Source organism: Botryllus schlosseri, chromosome 1 (genome assembly GCF_051294905.1).
Source record: "Botryllus schlosseri isolate E-star chromosome 1, Bs_hap1, whole genome shotgun sequence".
NCBI lineage: Eukaryota > Metazoa > Chordata > Ascidiacea > Stolidobranchia > Styelidae > Botryllus > Botryllus schlosseri.
The window spans coordinates 3,205,590-3,224,375 of NC_137236.1; the positions used below are offsets into that span (position 1 = coordinate 3,205,590).

The window sequence follows — 18,786 nt, forward strand, 5'->3', positions numbered from 1 at the left end:
TGAAATAGACACGTTTAAACGATGGTGAGATAATTTTCAAATAGAGTAGGACTACTTTACACACTGAAATTAAATGACCTGACGATTTGACAACCAAGTCGATTAAATTTGGAAAAAAAAAGTTTTTTTGAACACCCCCATCTTGCAGCCAATGCTAGCTCAGAATCATGACTACTGACAGCCTGAGGATGGCTTTTGAGCGTCAGAACTCCTATTTCAAGCTCGAAGCCGATTCTATCTCCAGTACTTCTTAGTTAATTCGTGATTCAGTAGTTTGTATTATCATCAGTTTATTAGTTCGTTGTGTTTTAGTTAGTAATGTATCAGATTTTCAAACGTTGTCAGTTCTAGATCTGATTAAAGTTGCAAGTTTTGTGAAGTGAGTGCAAATCCAGTAGTTTTACAAGTCTGGTTACGGCGCCGGAATAGTGGTTTAAAAGTAAGCACGGGCGTATCTACACACGTTTTTCTAACCATTCAGCGAGTCGATACAATTTGTCACTTCTTCAAAAGTGAAGTCTTGAATTGGACGAGAGCACATCCCTTGCACATGCCAATGGTGGAATTGATGGAGACCTGAACACCAGATGTCAAAGTGACAGCAACATATTAAAATATACGAAAACGTGCTAGAAAACAATCAACATGCATCTGATCACCATACGTACAATGCATCTAATATCAAAAAGGAAGCATCAAGTTTCTCATTAAATTCGACTTTTTATATTTGCTTTCGACTTCCACGCACTTGCCGTGAATACACATTGAGTTCATTTTAATTTTTGGATGACGATTTTGATTCACATAATTGGGATTTTTTGTCAACTTGACTTGAGTCGAGCAATTTTCTTGGAAAATGGAAATGGAAAATGACTCGAGTCAACTTGAGACACTTTATGTGTGGTGTCAACTTGTAGGCCTACTACAGTCATTGCGCAAGTCTCAATGAAGTCATATGACTCAAACATTATATACAACTTGATTGAAGTCTCGTGTATCAGGATCAATACTTGACTCTGCGACTCGAGTCAAGACGAGTCAAGTCATGACTCGATTTATTACAAGCCTGAATGTAGCCACGGTATTGTCATAAAGGATATTGTTACGAAAATCTTGTCTATCCGCGTTTCTGTTGCTCATTATCAGTTACTCAAAAAGATGATTCTTGCCATTTTAAAAGCTAGTACTGGGAAATTATTACCAAAAGCTTGCGTCTCATTCAGACAATCTATTTGGTAAAACAACTTATACTCATGTACTCATCAGAACTTCTACTTTTGAATATTACTTCAAGTAGTTGTAACAAGTCTCAAATCGCCCATAATTGATGAGAAATTAAGGGGTCGACTTCAGACTTCCTACCAAGTGTCGGAGATTTATCTAGGCTCCCCCTTGTCATATCATCTGTGTAAGCGGTGTCTTACAAAAGCCCAGACGCGGGCCGTGCTACAAGTCGGCAGCTAAAGGATAGAAATGAAGAAAATTGGCCTGGTTTTAATGACCATGGTAGTCAACAAACACCATGAACACCACAAACAACAACATAATTACTCCTACTTCAACCACAAGATAGTGCAAGGCTAGTGCTAGAGCTAGAAACTGTGTTTACCTGTAGTCATACACATGTTAGGAGTGAAAAGAATGAGTATATCATGGTTTTTACTGGTGCTGCCAACAACCAGTGTTGGGATGACTCGAGTCACTTTTTTCGTATGACTTGACTTGGTGTGTCAGAAATGTGGTTTGACTCGTGACTTGGAGAAAAGGTTTCGAGTCTATTTCAAGTCATCAAGTAACAGTGTCGATAAAAATGGCTGATCTTGCATATATTCGAATTGTTCTCGATACGCTGGTGTGACATGTAAGAGTGAGTAATCACTATTTTGAATGATAATTATAGATTGAGGCTATACGGTTATTTGAGTACTTTATCAGTTCTACCAATGCGTGGGCGATACGAAGCCTTTTTTTACATGTATTTTAAACTAGGTATAGTCGTCCCACGGTTCCAAACTAATGGCAACTTCCAAACAGCTACCGGTATCAAAATGAGATGACGCAATTTTGCTTCGTACTTCAAAAAATCAACTTGAATTGAACTATGACTTGACTCGTGACTTGACTTGACTCGACTTAACTCGAGCCACCTTTGAAAATAGGATGACTTGACTTGACTCTAGTCAAATGTTAATGACTTGAAATGACTCGTGACTCGAAGGTGGTGACTTGGTTCAAACACTGCCGACAACACGCCACTATTCGGATCTGAAATCATGGATTTGCCAAAATAATGTAATTTATAATTCACTCACTTTTCACCTCCTCGTGTGTCAGTTGAACATTTATGTTTGTCAGATTCCGACTGAACGGTTGAGATTGTCATGCAAACGTCTTTCACGAAAGAAATTTAGATGTATCGGAGGAACAGCCTCTCAAATGAGATCTTATGTACGATGATATTCTGATGGAAATCCACTGTAATAAAATAAGAAGTAGTTGTATAAATTAGATTCAGTAAATCTAACCATCTATAAAAGGATAGCACCCGACTATATTCATCTATTTCCTATAGTCACAGGCCGAAATGGTCAGGTTTTCCTCGGTGTTACTCAGGTAGAAGTAACATCATACGTTTCTACTCAAGTGCAATTTATAAGTAACTTGAAAGACAAATGCCAGTTTTGCCAGAAAAATGAAAACTGTTCAGGTAGAAGTGTAAGTAGTCCTAAATCATAACAACTCGAGTACGGTAATTAGTACTAGTATGCAAAACTTATTTGAGATTTAAGTACTTTAAAAAAAAATTAAAATTACTTCATTACTGACCACCACTGCTTGCAGAGGACCGGATTTGGTTTTCTAGTTTATTTCACGTCCAAGCTTAGCAATGGATGTGTGTGCTTGAAGCAAGATGAAATATATTTTGAGCATCGGCGGCTACATCGGAACGATCAGCAAAGGTTTAGTGATCGGTTTGATGGGTAGTTCATGAGATATCCGGTAATAGTCAGGCTCTAGTTCAACAAACAATGGCAGGGGGCAGACTAGTACACCATACTCAACCAACCATTGGACCGGGAACCACTTAATTTTTAAAACAAGCAGCTATAACTACTTATTTTCAAAACTAGTAACTAGAATTACTCATTTTTCAAAATTCGCTACTAGAAACAGAAATTTAATTACTCAATTTTTAACAATTAGCAACTTGAGTTGGAACTACGCTATTTTTAAAATCCGTCACTAGAACTAGAACTACTTATTTTTCAAAACTAGCAATTAGAACCGGAACTACTCAAGTTTTCAAAACAAGTAACTACAAATAGAAGTATAATCACTCAATTTTTGAAAATTAGCAACTGTAGTTAAAACCGGAACTACGATCTTTTCAAAATCCGTAGCTAGAACTAGGAATGGCTACTAGGGTGGAGTGAAAAATGTATAATTTTAAATTTTAAAACGGACACTTGATATGTGGTGCCAAATAAAAAAAAATCCCATAATAATTTTGGGCTCGTGCACCCTCTAGTTGTCGAAATTGACTAGACTTTACTATAGTCAATCTGTATAATGACTCAGTTTGAACGCGAGTCATTGCGCATGACTCTGACCAAGCGATATGACTCGAGTCTGAAACGGCCAAGACCAACATACCATTGCAATTTCGAAGAATAGTGAAGTAACCACAGTGTTGGTATTTCATCAATTGCTACTGCTACCGGTACTTGAAAATGCAATCTGAAGCTGTTCAAAACGCGAAAATCAGTTTATATGTTTTAAATGTTAACCATTCAATATCGCCAGATATCGTTATGAAAAGTAGTTTTAACAAGACTAAATCGAAACTGAGCAGTCAACGCAATGACTTCGACTCAGACTCGATTCATAATATCATGACTTGGACTTGACCCTCTGCTCGCTGACTTGGACTCGGAATGACTCGATGGTGAATTAAAAATGACTCGACTTGACTCTAGTTGAAACTATAAAAGTAAGATTGACTTGGGACTCGGAGCCTGTATGGTTGTCACTAAATGATTAAGAACTTCAACGTCACAAGATTTGAAAATAATACGTTCTGTTTTGGAATAACCGCAATATCAGACTACAGCTTCACTGACTACATCTACTTACTCAACCTTGTAAATTGTGAATTTAACACTCACACACATACCTACACACAATCCCGAAGCCTGTACAATACATAAACAGAGCACGTCAGCACCACAATACCGACAAGTTTGTGCTGAATATTGAATATTGGCACTCACGTACCTGGTCATAGGAGGTCGAGACACAAATTACTCTTGTCCTCCTTTTGATTCTTTAGTTTCTTCTGTTGAAGCACATTGATAGCTTTGAATCTCACTCCCGTTCATGATCTTGCCCTGAAACAATACCCAAACACACAGTTACAGCCAGATTTATACATACTACGAATCTAGTCAGTCGATGGTCATTAACTACTGGTTATCCCGTAGTTCTAGTTCTAGTAAACAATTTTTTTTTAATGCGAGTAGTTCTTGTTGCATTACGGAATAAGTTAGTAGCGAAACTATAAAACACGTGTCACCGTTCTGTGAATCGTGATATCGGTGTTCTATTGTGCGTTGTTCTTGCATTGCTAGCTAAGAGTCATCACTACTAACAGTGGTTAAACCCGGTGGTGGGTTTTGATTCACGGAACCCCTTTCATCGCTAGCTCAATATCCTGGCCTTTTGTAATGCCGAATCTCCATTATTTGTTAGGTTGTTTCTGATTCAGTAATTCGTATTATCCATTATTAGTCAGCTCTGTTTTAGTTAGTTGGTTTCAAGTTATCAACGATAGTTAGTTCTATAAAATATAGTCTAGTTGTGGTTGCGAATTTTGGAAAATGAGTACCGTACAGATTTTGCAAATCCAATAGTTAGTAAAGGTCTTGTTGCAGCGCCGTATCAGTGGATTGAAAGTACCACTTAGCATGGACGCATACACATTAGTGCGGAGCATGGACCGGAGCCGGGTTGGATATCCGGCCGGATTTTTTTAAATTTTGGTTGGACCGGATCGGAGCCGGATCAGTACTTCTTTGATAAGGCCAGAATCTCTACGGATAAGCATGACGTTTGTAACTAAATAACTACCAACCAACAACACGCAAGTAACCGCCAAGCCAGCGCGAAAAGAAACGAGCTAATTCAGTAATTTGTATTATTATCAGTTGTTAGTTAGTTGTTTTTTAGTTGGTACGGCATCAGATTTTCAAGTGTCGTTAGTTCTATATCTGATTGAAGTAGCAAGTTTTGCGATGTGAGTACAGATTTTGGACATCCAGTAGTTTGTACAAGTCTGGTTATGGCGCCAGAATTGTGGTTTAAAAGTAAGCATGGACGTATCTACCCACGTTTTTCTTACCATTCAGCGAGTCGATACAATTTGGTATGGAATTGGACGAGAGCACATCCCTTACACTTGCCAATGGAGGAATTGATGGAGATCTGAATGCAAGATGTCAAAGTGACAGCAACATATTGAAATATACGAATACGTGCTGCAAAACAATGAACATGCATCTGATCACAATACGTACAATGCATTTAATATAGAAAAGGAAGCATCAAGTTTCTCATTAAATTAACTCTTTATATTGGTTTTCGACTTCCACGCAATTGCTGTTAACACACATTGAGTTCATTTCGATTTTTGGATGACGGATATTGATCAGTGATCGGCAAATTGTGGGTTGTGACTCCAAGCGGGGTCACCTAAACTATTTGTGGGGTCGCAATGACTTGATGTCGTTCAAGTCAGGTAGATTCGTATATTAACTATCATAAAATTTCCTTCACTTTATCATATTTCTCAGTGGGTCAGACTGATACTGATATGCCAACGTTTGCATATTGAGGCATAATTATCCATAGAGACAAGTTTCAAGCTGTGATTTGTGAGCGCGTTTGTGAAAGCATGGGCTGTTGTAATGGCTTTGTGCAGAAGAGAGATAAATGTGATATTTTGCATCATTCGCTCATGGCTAAAGTTGTTCAAGACACAGATGAATAGCTTCGCGCAGCAAAGAGGCAACTGGAGTGGCACATGGCGGTATTGAAAAATCATTGCGGTAGTTTTCTACGGCGAAATATAGATAGAGGATAAGCTCACATTGCTCCATTGAACAACTGCTCCAATGTCATTGCAAAAAATGCTAACAGTTCTGATGTTGACATACCTTCAACTTTTATCGACGACACTTCTAGGAAGTTGCGAACACAAAGTCCAGTTGTAGAGAAAGAGACGTTTGGATTTTTCAGGCCTGTTTTGCCTTTTCAATCAATCCACGTTTCTTCCATTCTATTGTGATGAGATCTTCAGCGGCTTGCGTTCCTACACATAAAGACACAGTTGGTCAATGTAGTGAGCATTGCAATTTTCTATTAGTGTTAATTGGTTAATCGAAGGTGGATAATTTCGACGTAGCTTCACGACTAAGGCAAAATGATTCATGACACTAACACACAATACACAGGTAGCATCTTCAAAGCTATTTTCAAATACTGTGACACAGGGGGCAGTCATTCGCTAAAATAAGTGATGCAACTTATCCTAAAAACCAATTAAAACCTATCAAAATTCAAATTGTGAGAGAAGTAGTTTGATCCCAAATTTGGCTTGTGTGTTGTCTAAAAACATAACAAGAAGTTCATCATGCAGTTCAAGTATGGTACCGTACTGAAAATTTTCATGAATTAAAATGTAGTCAGATGCTACTGAAGTAATAATTTACACAGTAAAATTCAAGTTGTAACATTGTTTACACACTTTACAAGTTGATGGATGAGAGTCATTAAAATAGCTAAAAAGGTTGAAAACCACTGGTCGATATGGAGTCATACGGGAACAATATCGCTTAGAAATTATGCTGATTCAATAAGATACAAATGTATCCAAAGCTGATCGTTACTTTGACAAAATGTGTTATCCGGAAGTTTATGATGTCGTGACACGCCATAGACTGCAGGTCCGCCCAATATATTACAATTTCGAATCTCAATCTGAAAATGCAACAAGTTGTAGGCTAGTCCTCTTGTGAGAAAATACACATCAAATTTTGAGGTGATTTAGAAATTCGTTACGTAGCATTCTGCATCGTGTCTAGGGCTGAGAAAAATCGAGTACCTGAATGAATCGATTCTGAATCAAGAAATATGCTTTGAGCCATGTCAAGTAATCTAGTATCACTCATTACGATGTCCTGCCGTTTTTCCCACCACAAAGATTACTATATATCGCCTGTTAGCCATCTTATAGAATATGCTTTAGTATAGTTTTCGACCATACCGATTTCATTCCACTCGGTGACAATGTTGTGTGATATTCTTTGGAAATGTGCTTCGCCCAGTAACCTTCGTAGCTTTGTACTAAATGTTCCGTATGCTACAATACAGCCAATAAGGTTTAGAGGCTTCGAAAGTGAAAATAAGTACCACAACTATAATTCTTGTTCATAAATAAACTTTCATTGGTGAGAAGCCTATAATTTCAATACTACTCGACTCGAATCATTGAAATTAATGCTCCATTCAGACTCGAGTTCTTGAATCATCGTGCTCAGCCCTAATCCTGTCATGATAGACTTGATGACCTACTTTTGACTTACCATGACAACACAATTTACAATGCTGTAATTAATATATCAAACTGTTTAAAGCAGCCTATAGCCTACAACTCGTTTCAGAAGATTTTTATTAGTGAAGTCGAAGAACACTAGCCAGAAAAAAATCGTAAAATTTCAACCGTACATTCCATGTACATCTGAACGTAAAATAGAGTTTAACCCACACCGAAGTTGCAGCCCTTTGAAAATAAACCCAAGAATTAAAGTAAAGATGGTGGTTCTTAACAGGACTGCGCCTGACGGAAACTTCAACCAGTTAGATTTGTGTCAGAAGCATGTTGGAAGTTGTCTCGATTCTATCATATTTGACAGGGTGTAGGACTGATACCGAGATGCCAATGATTGTATATTGAGGTATATTGAGCTATTAATACAGAGGTGATTTTCAAGCTGTGATATGTTATCGTATTTATGACCTCACAACCTGTCGTGGTGGTCTGGAAGAGAGGCACATGGGATATTTGGCATTGGCATCATTTGCCCATGGCTCAGCAGTAAGAAGATGACTCATTCCATTATAATTTAGAAAATTTTCTGACATTTGTAATGCATACCCTCAGAATTGTTCAATATTTACAAATGTTGTTCTTTTTTGAATTCTGGGTACATTAAAAAAATTAGAGTGAAAAATTTCCAGCGGTTCAAAAGATAATGCGATTCAAAATTCTCATGTCACTAGGTGGCGCTGCACGCAAAAATCTTAAGAATCCATATTTTTTGCTGTAATGATGGTGGAGAATCAATTAAAATGTCTAATTATACAATTTTGAGGCCAAGGAATTGAAAAAAATCAACATTTTCGCGTTAAACTCGAAGAAAAAAATTATCTTTGCATTAAGTGATTGATTATAATAGTAGTTACGGTGAGCAGATTTGCACTTCTGCCCACCGCAACTACTATTATAACCAATAACTAAATCTAAAGATAATTTTTTTTCGTGATTTCCTCGAGGAATAGAGATTAATTTTAAAATCCTATTTTTTATCAAACATACTGCTTCAGAGTACATTTAACAATAATTATTTTGTGTAATCGGTATCCTACATGGATTTTCAAATCCACTCCCCCCAATTTTGTTTTGTCCGTAACTGTTTTTCTTCGAGTTTAGAGCGAAAATGTTGATTTTTTTCAATTCCTTGGCCTCAAAATTGTATAATTAGACATTTTAATTGATTCTCCACCATCATTACAGCAAAAAATATGGATTCTTAAGATTTTTGCGTGCAGCGCCACCTAGTGACATGAGAATTTTGAATCGCATTATCTTTTGAACCGCTGGAAATTTTTCAATCTAATTTTTTCTAATGTACCCAGAATTCAAAAAAGAACAACATTTGTAAATATTGGACAATTCTGAGGGTATGCATTACAGCCCCTGATTAGTTATAATGGAATTAGCCAGATAGTACCTGATAGTTGGTCAACAAACAGATGAATAGATTTGCGCAGCCGTGGAAGCATGGATACAACTGGAGTGGAACACGGTGTTATGGAAAAAAATTTATTTGCACTACGGTGGCTTTTTGAAGAAAATATCAGAGGTCAAAAATTATTTTCTCATTTTATTTTAAATTGAAGGCCATTTCATATTTAGAGCGCAATACCACTGAAAACAATCATTTTAGAATACTTCTGTGTATCCACATTTCCATCATTACTCGTTAGATCTTTTTCATTATCAGAAAACAATATGTGGTCTAATGTAAATGCTGGTTATATTTCCATTTATTTCCTCTTGAAAAAATTGCCAACCACTCAAAAAGAGTACGTCACCACCACTATAGTAAAAAATTTGTTCTGTATGTTAACCCCCACAAGTACCTGGTCGTACGAGCCTTGATCTGCCAAGATGCAAATTCCTCTTGTCCCCCTCTTAATTATTTTGCTTCTTCTGTTGGTTGAGCAACCTTTACACTTTAGTTCTGCTCACAGCTTGATATACTCGAAGCTCACTCCCGCCCAGGGTCTCGCTCTAAAATGGCAGTCACCCATAAGTTTACAGTCAGTCTTGTACAAACTATCAATCTAGTTAGTTGGCGATCAACCAACTACTGGTTATTCAGAAGTTCTAGTTCTAGTAGATTTTCGGCTAAGATTTTCTGTTAATACCATGAAAGTGTAAGGTTGCCTATACTATATAGAAACTATGCTCACAAAATTTGGTTGAATTCCAACCAGTGGTCCACAGGCTAATACTCACCAGGATTGATAGTAGCCTCTATATAATATGGGTCTTAAAAAATCACTTTTTTTCTCAAATCGTACTGGCTACTTGATAAAATTGTTAGGTTACCTTATTTAAGCCTGCACACCAAATTTGGTTCAATTCCAACCAGTAGCCGCTTTGCTACAGGAGAAGAAAGTTTCTATTTATTATATAAAAATAAATAACAGAAAATTTGAAAATTTTCTGTTCACCCCATGAAAGTGTTAGGTTGTCTATACTATAGAAACGATGCTCTCAAAATTTGTTGTTCAATTCCAATCAGTGGAAGCGAAGTTATTGCCGTCAAAAAATTTGAATTGTGAATAAAATAGTATTTACGGTACCGGTAACCAATTCTTCAATTATTTATTATAGTGGTGCCCACCATAATACTATTTTATTCTAGATTTTCGATCTAAAAATCCAGTATCTTACACAAGACCAAGCACACACATTATGCGTCATAAATACTGGCCTCTTATGAATGTATCTCTTTTTCCAATGTCGCCAACTATACTACGAGAGTAGCCATAATCGGTAACTTTATCAATGTCAGAGACACGGCACTAATTTTTGTTTGGGTCTTCATATACGGTAGCGTTGAATTGCATAAAATCTCGGGGCACTTCCATGCTATCTGTAAGAAAGGGTAAAATGATTGTAAGGGCTATATACAATGGACACTCAGGTTGAGATAGATGCCAATTTAATGCGCCACTCAAGTAGATTAATGAAATATTTTCAGGCAGAGTCGTGGTGGTAGCAAACATTGTTGCTACTCAAGAACAGTACCGTGATAAAGTATTAGCTGGGAGAGTCTAGAGATAGTTATTATAGTTGACGAATTTTTCAATTTTTGGCAAAAATTTCAAAGCAGACAGAAATGAGAGGGAGAATCCTATAATATTGTCACACTTGACTGATTTCTATACACAATAACCCTCAACTCGAGATACATTTAGGGCCGAGCATCAAAAATAATTAGGCCTGATCTCTTACTTACATGACAGAATAGACCAATCTTTATACCATAACAAAGTCAACAGGATTATAAGGTCAAACTATCTTAATTATAGACGCAATTTCAAATCTGCCATGAAAAAGCCCTTCAATTTCACAGTTGAATGATCATTAAAAGCTTGCTTTTCATCATGCTATAATTTCGAAACTATACTTATGTTATGTAATTCATTCAAAATAAATTGATATTTACTTTGATATATTTCACTAGGTTATGAGCCAAATTTTATGCAAAATCTGAAACTTGATAGAGTCCAAATCTATTTTCATGGCACAAACAATCCGTTACGCTGGATTGATCACGGCTCAAGGTTAAACTTGATCAGACTCGCAGCATCGTTTTACATTGAGGTACATATTATTTATAGGACCGTGACAAAATGATTTGCGTACCAGTACTCGAACCTGAATCAGGTACCGTAACCGTAATGATTCGAGTCAGCAGTGAAGGACAATTTTTTGCACTACTGAAACTTTACGCCCAGTTCCATCAAAAAGTTATAATTGCATCAATTTTCTGAAACCGCGATTGGTCGTATCGCAACATACGAAACATGTTGTACAAAGTTTGCACGTTATCTTGAATGACATTTCTGTGTAGCTGTGATCAACTTGCAACATTGTCACAAAGTCAAATAAAGTATTTTCAAAAAATAACAAATCTTCAGTAGGCCTATATATAGTCAAGAGCCTGCCTTATATTTCGTAGTTACATGAAAAGTAGGCTTCATACTCAAGCTATTGGGTCTCCCATATACTTATATCGTCATCATGAGTGATTATCAAATACTCGAAGTGAAGCCTGATACTTGATTCAGAATAGAATCACTCAGGCACCGGTATTCGATTTTGCTCAGATGTAAGCCTAGTAATTAAGAGCAAACCTTTTTCCTGTATCCTCCAGCATCATCGTCCATCATTAATTCCATTTAAAGTCAACCACACAGTGACCCACTAGGTCTCAGATTTCCATGTCATTCTAGGAGTGAATCTAGCATCTAGCACTGCGTGTCGAAAACACATTTTTTTCAATATTGATACAATGAAACCATTTTGTGCTCGCTCAATCAATAAGTTCAATTAGTTTCACATTCCCTGTTACAGCACGGTCATAAAACAGTGTATTGAAGTCTCAGTTGAGAGCGGATGATGGTGTCTAATAACAGAATACAACAAACTCTTGATTTGAAGGAATAATTTTCAACAGAAAAAAGGGGTTAGGGGTCAATATCAGTCTCCGTAGCCTATCCCTTTCAAAACCAATCATGTGTGACATAAACTTGGAACATTTTTAGTGCAATTCTGTCTACATAAAAATTGGAAGTAACTTGTTATATGAAAGCAGTTGGGGAGAGAAACACGACTGACATGTTTTGCTTAATAATATCTAATTGGTAGGATAATAAGCCTAGTCTCAATCAACTTCATACATTGATACTTCGGAATCCAATCTGTAATTCAATTTCAGATCAAACAAAGATTATATTGGGTATCAATAAAGTGTCAGATTTTGCATACATTTGGATCAAGACATTACGAAGTACTTCTGAGTTGACATGATTAAACCAAAGTCACTCAACTATGACAAGTCGTCCGACTAATAAGCGCAATGTTATGAGAGTACTGGAGCGCAAAATGTTGCACAAAAGTCCGTCGGCGCTAACCTGCGGTAATGGAAATCCGTGCTTGCCATCATCATCATTCATCATCATCATTGGTTTATTAGCAATTTTTATCAGTTCAATACACCACAAAAAATGCGATACAATGAATAGACAGGAAGATGTCGAAGCGACTTGGATTTGTCAATGGAATCGGACACCCACCTTGGCCTAGGCGTAGTAAAGAGGAGGCATGCACACTGAATGAAAGTAAAGAATACAGTATAGAAAAAGAAAGCGACAAGAAATAGGGCGGCATGTCATTGGAAGCGAGATCGATAGGTCAGTCGTGGTCCGGTAATCTTGAGGATGGACTGTATTTATTTAGTAGTAATTGCTTGTATTTCGACTTGAATGTGGACATGCTCGTCGACTGTCGGATGGCCGGCGGGATACTGTTCCACACATCAGGTCCGGCATATTTGATGGAGCGATGATCTTTTCGGTCGATCATATGATATTTGGACGACGAGGACGCGCGTGTGTTGTACTTGTGCGCTTTTGATTCAGAGGTAAAGAAGTCATTGAAATATTCGGGGCAACGACCGCAGTGAAACTGATACATAAACTTGGCGATTTCTAGTTTCCGCATATCTTCTATGTTTAGGACGCCGAATCTCTTCAGCAGCGACTTATTGGATGGGCAGCCAGGCCCCTTTGGGGCCCTAGCTATGATTCGGAGCACTTTATGCTGTAGTTTCTGCAGTGGCTTGAGTGCAGTTTTACTGGCAGCCCCCCAACAGAGGATGCCATAATGTAACTTCGATTGGATTAAGGATTTAAAGAGTATCAGGAGAACCCATGCTGGCATGAAGCGCCCAAGGCTGTAGAACAGGCCGCACTTCGGTTGCCGACCTTATATTTCGACTTTTAACGGTTATTTCCCGAGAATTATTTGGCTGTGTGGGATTTCAAGGATTGCAGTATGTATTTCAACGATATTAAAACGAAATATTTCTATATGGTTGACCTTCAAACGAAATATACCTTATATATGCTGCAATATCAATCTTGGCGTAGACCGAAAATATTACTAGTCGGGATGCAGGATTATTGCTGGTCATGACCGTCCAGTTTTACATTCCACTATAGCCGCACGAATTCCATGACCTGGTATCACTGCCCAATGGAACTGGAGTACTCACTGACTAGACAACCAACCTGCAAGCAGACAACTACCACCATTCACACCGGGATTTCTGACTAGCCTCCGCTTCTAAACACATGTCCGCAGCAACTTTTATGCAATAGACGAGAACTAACATGTAGAAACCTTATCCTCAAAGTCCTCAGATGTAAAAATAAGTTTTTTATTATTTTTCGTCTTATACCTGACCTTGCAGCACATTTCCAAGCATACTGGTTTCTCCCTCGTACGATTCTTCGTTTCTCTTTAACAATTCTAAATCTGACAACAAATTTACGGGTGCTTTCTGTGATAGATCCATGTATTTGGATGACACGAAATATAGGTAGTCCCAGCCATTTATTGAAATTTCCATCAGATCAAAACACCTCAAGATGGCAATATAAGGAAAACAATTGAACGGTAGAAACAGTAAGCATGTAGACTTAGACAATAGACATGCTTGACGACTGCCGGTAATGTCCATTCTCGGTAATAGCATTCTTGGCAATGGTTTTCTCGGTATTGGTATAGGACCGGTTCATAGTGGGCTGGCTGCACGAACATCGTCCAGTGCACCACGAAAAAATGAACGATTGGTGAATGTCCAACCCACCAGGGCCAGATAGTATAAGATACGTCTGAGAGCGATTCCATGCATTCATTTTCCGAGTCATCAATTTGGGGTTCGCATGGAATATGGAATTGAGGTACCGTCATCATTTTCACAAGAAGCAATGAATTCCGTTGATGTTGCATGATAATTTCCCGCATGCAGACCTGAATAAAAATATAACATACTAAATGAATAAATACACTAAAATTGATCTCGTACCAAACTAAATAAATTTTCGAGTGCACCCTTTGTGGACTGCCCAAACCAGAGAAAATCAAGGATGCGTTTTGCAGACAACACCAACTGCGTATGGCTACATTACAAAGTATGCTCGAAAGTCAAATGCCGGCTTCAACTGGTTTCCATGTAGGCTATTATTGGAAATTTCATTTAGTGACAGATGTAATCATTTGAAAAATGCTCAAGGTCACTGATAAAGACAAAGCACGACAATACGATGAAAATGATATTGCCACTTTAAGAAATTCAGGGTTTGTGAGAACCCCCGACACTGTTCCATAACCGAGGGATAAGGTTTCCAATGAGTAAAAGGTTGTGCAGCATCAAACAATGTCTTACCTGTGCAGTGTGCAGCTGTTCTCGCAACATCATATGGTATCGTGATTAGTGACGGATGGTTGAATATGCTTGACGGGTAACTCAGGGCTGATCTTAGATTATCAGCAGATGGTATTTCATTCCTATCTGCAAACGGTATTATACAATGCTAAGCAATGGTGCTCTTCAGCAGTATACAATTGAATCTTACCAGCCAGCCGCTTTCCACATCCGCACGAAGACTCATCCAAAACAACATGTACCACCTTGACCGGTTTGTTAGCAAGCGAAAAATAATTTCAAGACTACAAAATCTTCTCTCCATTGGTGGAATTCTTCCAGTGAAATCATATGCTGCATAAAATATAACCCATGATTAGGATAATATAAAGACACTGAGGATGAACCATGAACGTGTCATATCACTAGGCAATGATCAATGCTGATGGTCACCTGAGACACATCAAATTTGTATTTCAGTATTTTTATTACTCAATTGGTATATACTCATAACAACAATGGACTGTATCAAGTTAACTTCACACCATATTAGTTTTGAGAAATTAACAGTCCACATTTCATTGTGTACCGTATGTGAAAGCTAAAGGTCTCTATACTTGACTTTTACGAACACTACATGTACTACAGTAGACTTACTACTAATACTACGGTACTGTACCTTTGATCCCACTTCTTCTAAAGTGAGAAGTGACGACGTTGAGGATTGGATTTCTTGGGAAGCGAAATAGAACAGGACAGTCTCTGTCAGACACTATTTTGCTTCCTTCTTGAGCTATCCTTCCTTTATGCGTCATTTTCTTGACCTTTCACAGCACATCCAGCCATATTTGCGCCGCGAACTCCAAATAATCCAACCTACAACGACGTTCGCCGTAAGGCGCCATACTACATAACATCAAGTTGTGCAACATTTCTCGCTCCATAAAAATACGTTCGGACGACTTGTCATAGTTGAGTGACTTTGGATTAAACAACATATAAAAACAAGCTTTTTCTGCTCATTTAACCATGAAATGGAAGTTTTTCAAGCTCATTTGAAATAGTCTGTAAATGAGATACCCTGGCATGCTGGCAATGAATAGTTGTTCTCATTGTTATGTTAGATAAGTTGATTGTTTTTATCATGCAAGAGTTGAGGTAACAAGTTTAGGTACACAGCCCCCCAATTTCTCCCTTTTATTTTAGTTTATATCGTAGGCTTCCTTCGAAACTTTTGTGAGGGGTGTCATATTAATTCTGTTGAATCATAGAATATATATACATATATACTTAAGAAATAAATGAGTTTGATGCCAAAATTCGTCCTACAGTAAGAAAAAAAGTAGAATATGGAGCAGAATTTACAGCAAGATCACCACATTTTTAAAATCTGAAATATTCCCTGTAGTCACAAGTTTATTAGTAATATATTACATAAAAATCAATTCCTAACGACTCTAATTTACAAAAATTTCAAGTAAACAGAAATAATGGTGAGAATTATAAAACATTTTTGCGCATGAGTGATTTTCATGGGCTTTACCTTCAGCTACAATCATGGCAGGGCACCGAAGATAAATATTTTCTCACTGGCTTGCTGAATGTATCAATTTATACAGCATGACAACATTCTGTGCTCTAAGTAGCTCATTTATACAGACACAAGTTCAGATCTGCATATAAACAGCACTTGCATTTCATGGTTAAATGAGCAGAAAGCTTATCTTTATCATGCGATAACTTGAAAGCTTCATTCAAAATGGATACCGCCATACCGGTAGGGCGGTAGCTATCTACTCAGCAATAGCCTTCCACAAGGTGATGAGTCAAATTTCAGCAAAATCTGCAACTTGTTGGAGACCGAATTTTTCTTGAGTTCATTTGACGCGGAATTACCCATATACAGCAGTCACAAACAATCCAGTAAGCTGGCTTGATCATGGCTTAAGGTTGAACTTATTCAAACGATTACCAGAGAACCCGGAACTTGGAGAACCCGGCCCTACTACTTGCAGAATCATTTTACATTCAGTCATTTCATTCTCGAGTTAGGCAGGAACGAACGATCGATAGTCTGTGGAAACTGGAATCATGGAATCAGCGTCTTGTGCAGACTAAAGACTGAATACACACATGTGTGAAGCAAGGCGCTGAGAACCGTCTTGGCACACCAGACATATCGGCCCCGTGGATATACTCAGCTATCGCAGCTATCGCAGCTCCCGCAGCTATCGCAGCTATCGCAGCTATCACTTGTGGATATACTCAGCTATCACAGCTATCGCAGCTATCACCAAAAGTCGCAGACATACAGGTCATTTAAAGGTCACGTATCGTCTAGGGCGCAGCTATCAGCGCTGGAGCTTGTCTGGCTTGAAATAGTGCGCAGCTATCAGATCCGGAGCACGTCTGAGTTGAAATAGTGCGCAGCTATCAGATCCGGAGCAAGTCTGAGTGGAAATAGTGCGCAGCTATCAGATTCGGAGCACTTCCTGGTTGAAATAGTGCGCAGCTATCAGATCCGGAGCACGTCCAGGTAGAAATAGTGCGCAGCTATCACATCCGGAGCAAGTCTGAGTGGAAATAGCTATCACTACTGTGGATATACACAGGTATCCCATCTATCACCAAAATCGCTGACATACAGGTCATTTAAAGGTCACGTATTGTTTAGGGTGCAGCTATCAGCGCTGGAGCACGTCCAGGTTGAAATAGTGCGCGGGTATCAGATTCGGAGCATGTCCGGGTTGAAATAGGGCGCAGCTATCAGCTCCGGAGCACGTCTGGGTTCAAATAGTGCGCAGCTAGCAGCTCCGGAGAACATGTGGACTCGAATTATGCGCAGCTATCAGCTCCGGAGCACTTCCGGATTCAAATTCATTCATTACATGTCAGTGTACAGGCGGGCAACTTTTCCAGCCGGCGGGCCGGATACAGGAAAATTAGGTACTTGGCGGGCCGGATTGCTGAATCGATACATTATTAGCCCATTTATCCACATATACAAGGAATAAACCGTATTTAACGAATGTATTTTAACGCAGGGGTGGGCAAACTACGGCCCGCGGGCCGCATGCGGCCCGCAACACCGTTCTGTGCGGCCCGCGAGAGTCTCAAGAAACTTATGAAAAATATTGATAAAATGCGTACTAAAAATCGAATTAATGCAGGGACTTGACTTGATTAAAGTTTTTCTTAGTGCATTTCACCATGATAATTCTAAGGCAGTGGTTCTCAAACTGGAGGGAGGGGGCGTGAAAGCATCTGAAGGGGGCGCGAAGCTGAGCTCAACTGAGGATTTTATTCGCGCTCCGCGCGATTCACGTCCAATTCATAATCATAGCTCTGTATTTAGTCTGAATTTCATGTTTAAAAATCAATCATCCACAGTCGTAACCTTCCATGCCATCAAACTATCCGTTAGGTTTGCTGGCATCCTGGTTGCGTTTTGTGATATGACGCTAAGGGTGGCGCGAAATCTTTCACCATCATAAGGGGGGGGGAGGGGGAGCGTGTCTTAAGAAGTTTGAGAACCACTCTGTTCTAAGGTATACTTCCTATATTATTTTTCATGTTTAATTTCTTGCGCGACAGCCCGATCTCAAGGCCCAAGCATTTTAAAAGATTTGAACTGCTAAACATCACAGAAATCCTAAACGAGATTGATATAATTCGTTTCACGAGTATGTGATTTCAGATTGACCACTCCAGTTCTAATTATTTCAGAGGTGTGCTTATAAAAAACGATTCGCGTGTGTATAAGATAGATTCCTTCTCTGTGTGCGTGGAATTGGGGTATTTATATTTTATCTAGGCTACATATAGTAGAAGCGTGTTTGAAGCTAACGTGGCTCTGATGCTGTCAGCATTGTGTGTCCTGGAACTGAACCAAAAGTGGAATTAGTAAATCTATGAACAGATCGCTGCTCACAGATTTCAA

The 18,786-nt window shown here is 38.5% G+C and overlaps 3 protein-coding genes and 1 long non-coding RNA gene across 5 annotated transcripts in view; 1 reads left to right on the forward strand and 3 right to left on the reverse strand.

The window, feature by feature from the left end:
- The window catches only part of LOC145439227 (uncharacterized), a 462,343-nt gene that overhangs the window by 314,509 nt on the left and 129,048 nt on the right, over positions 1 to 18,786 (reverse strand). The window lies entirely within an intron of this gene.
- The window catches only part of LOC145447787 (uncharacterized), a 277,603-nt gene that overhangs the window by 117,556 nt on the left and 141,261 nt on the right, over positions 1 to 18,786 (reverse strand). The window contains exons 3-4 of the long non-coding RNA XR_013917711.1: positions 9,481 to 9,631; positions 6,213 to 6,367 (exon numbers count right to left, since the gene is read on the reverse strand). This is a non-coding gene — a long non-coding RNA (uncharacterized LOC145447787). The remainder of the gene's footprint in view (positions 1 to 6,212; positions 6,368 to 9,480; positions 9,632 to 18,786) is intronic.
- Positions 1 to 18,786, forward strand: part of LOC145437364 (uncharacterized) — a 264,350-nt gene that overhangs the window by 84,515 nt on the left and 161,049 nt on the right. The gene's annotated exons all lie outside the window — the stretch shown is intronic.
- On the reverse strand, positions 13,977 to 15,805 carry LOC145439973 (uncharacterized). Its single transcript, XM_080317644.1, has 4 exons — positions 15,526 to 15,805; positions 15,058 to 15,200; positions 14,868 to 14,993; positions 13,977 to 14,452 (listed from the first exon to the last, which is right to left on the reverse strand). The coding sequence occupies exons 1-3, from the start codon at positions 15,659 to 15,661 to the stop codon at positions 14,961 to 14,963; spliced, it is 312 nt and encodes a 103-aa protein (XP_080173770.1). The 5' UTR covers positions 15,662 to 15,805; the 3' UTR covers positions 13,977 to 14,452; positions 14,868 to 14,960.

Bases quoted from the DNA above. Each gene is read 5' to 3' on its own strand.
- LOC145439973 (XM_080317644.1), bottom strand. From the start codon at position 15,661: ATGACGCATAAAGGAAGGATAGCTCAAGAAGGAAGCAAAATAGTGTCT. The intron at 15,201-15,525 runs GTACAGTACCGT...TATTTTATGCAG, and splicing joins TAGAAGAAGTGGGATCAAAG to CATATGATTTCACTGGAAGA. The intron at 14,994-15,057 runs GTAAGATTCAAT...TACCGTTTGCAG, and splicing joins ATGTGGAAAGCGGCTGGCTG to ATAGGAATGAAATACCATCT.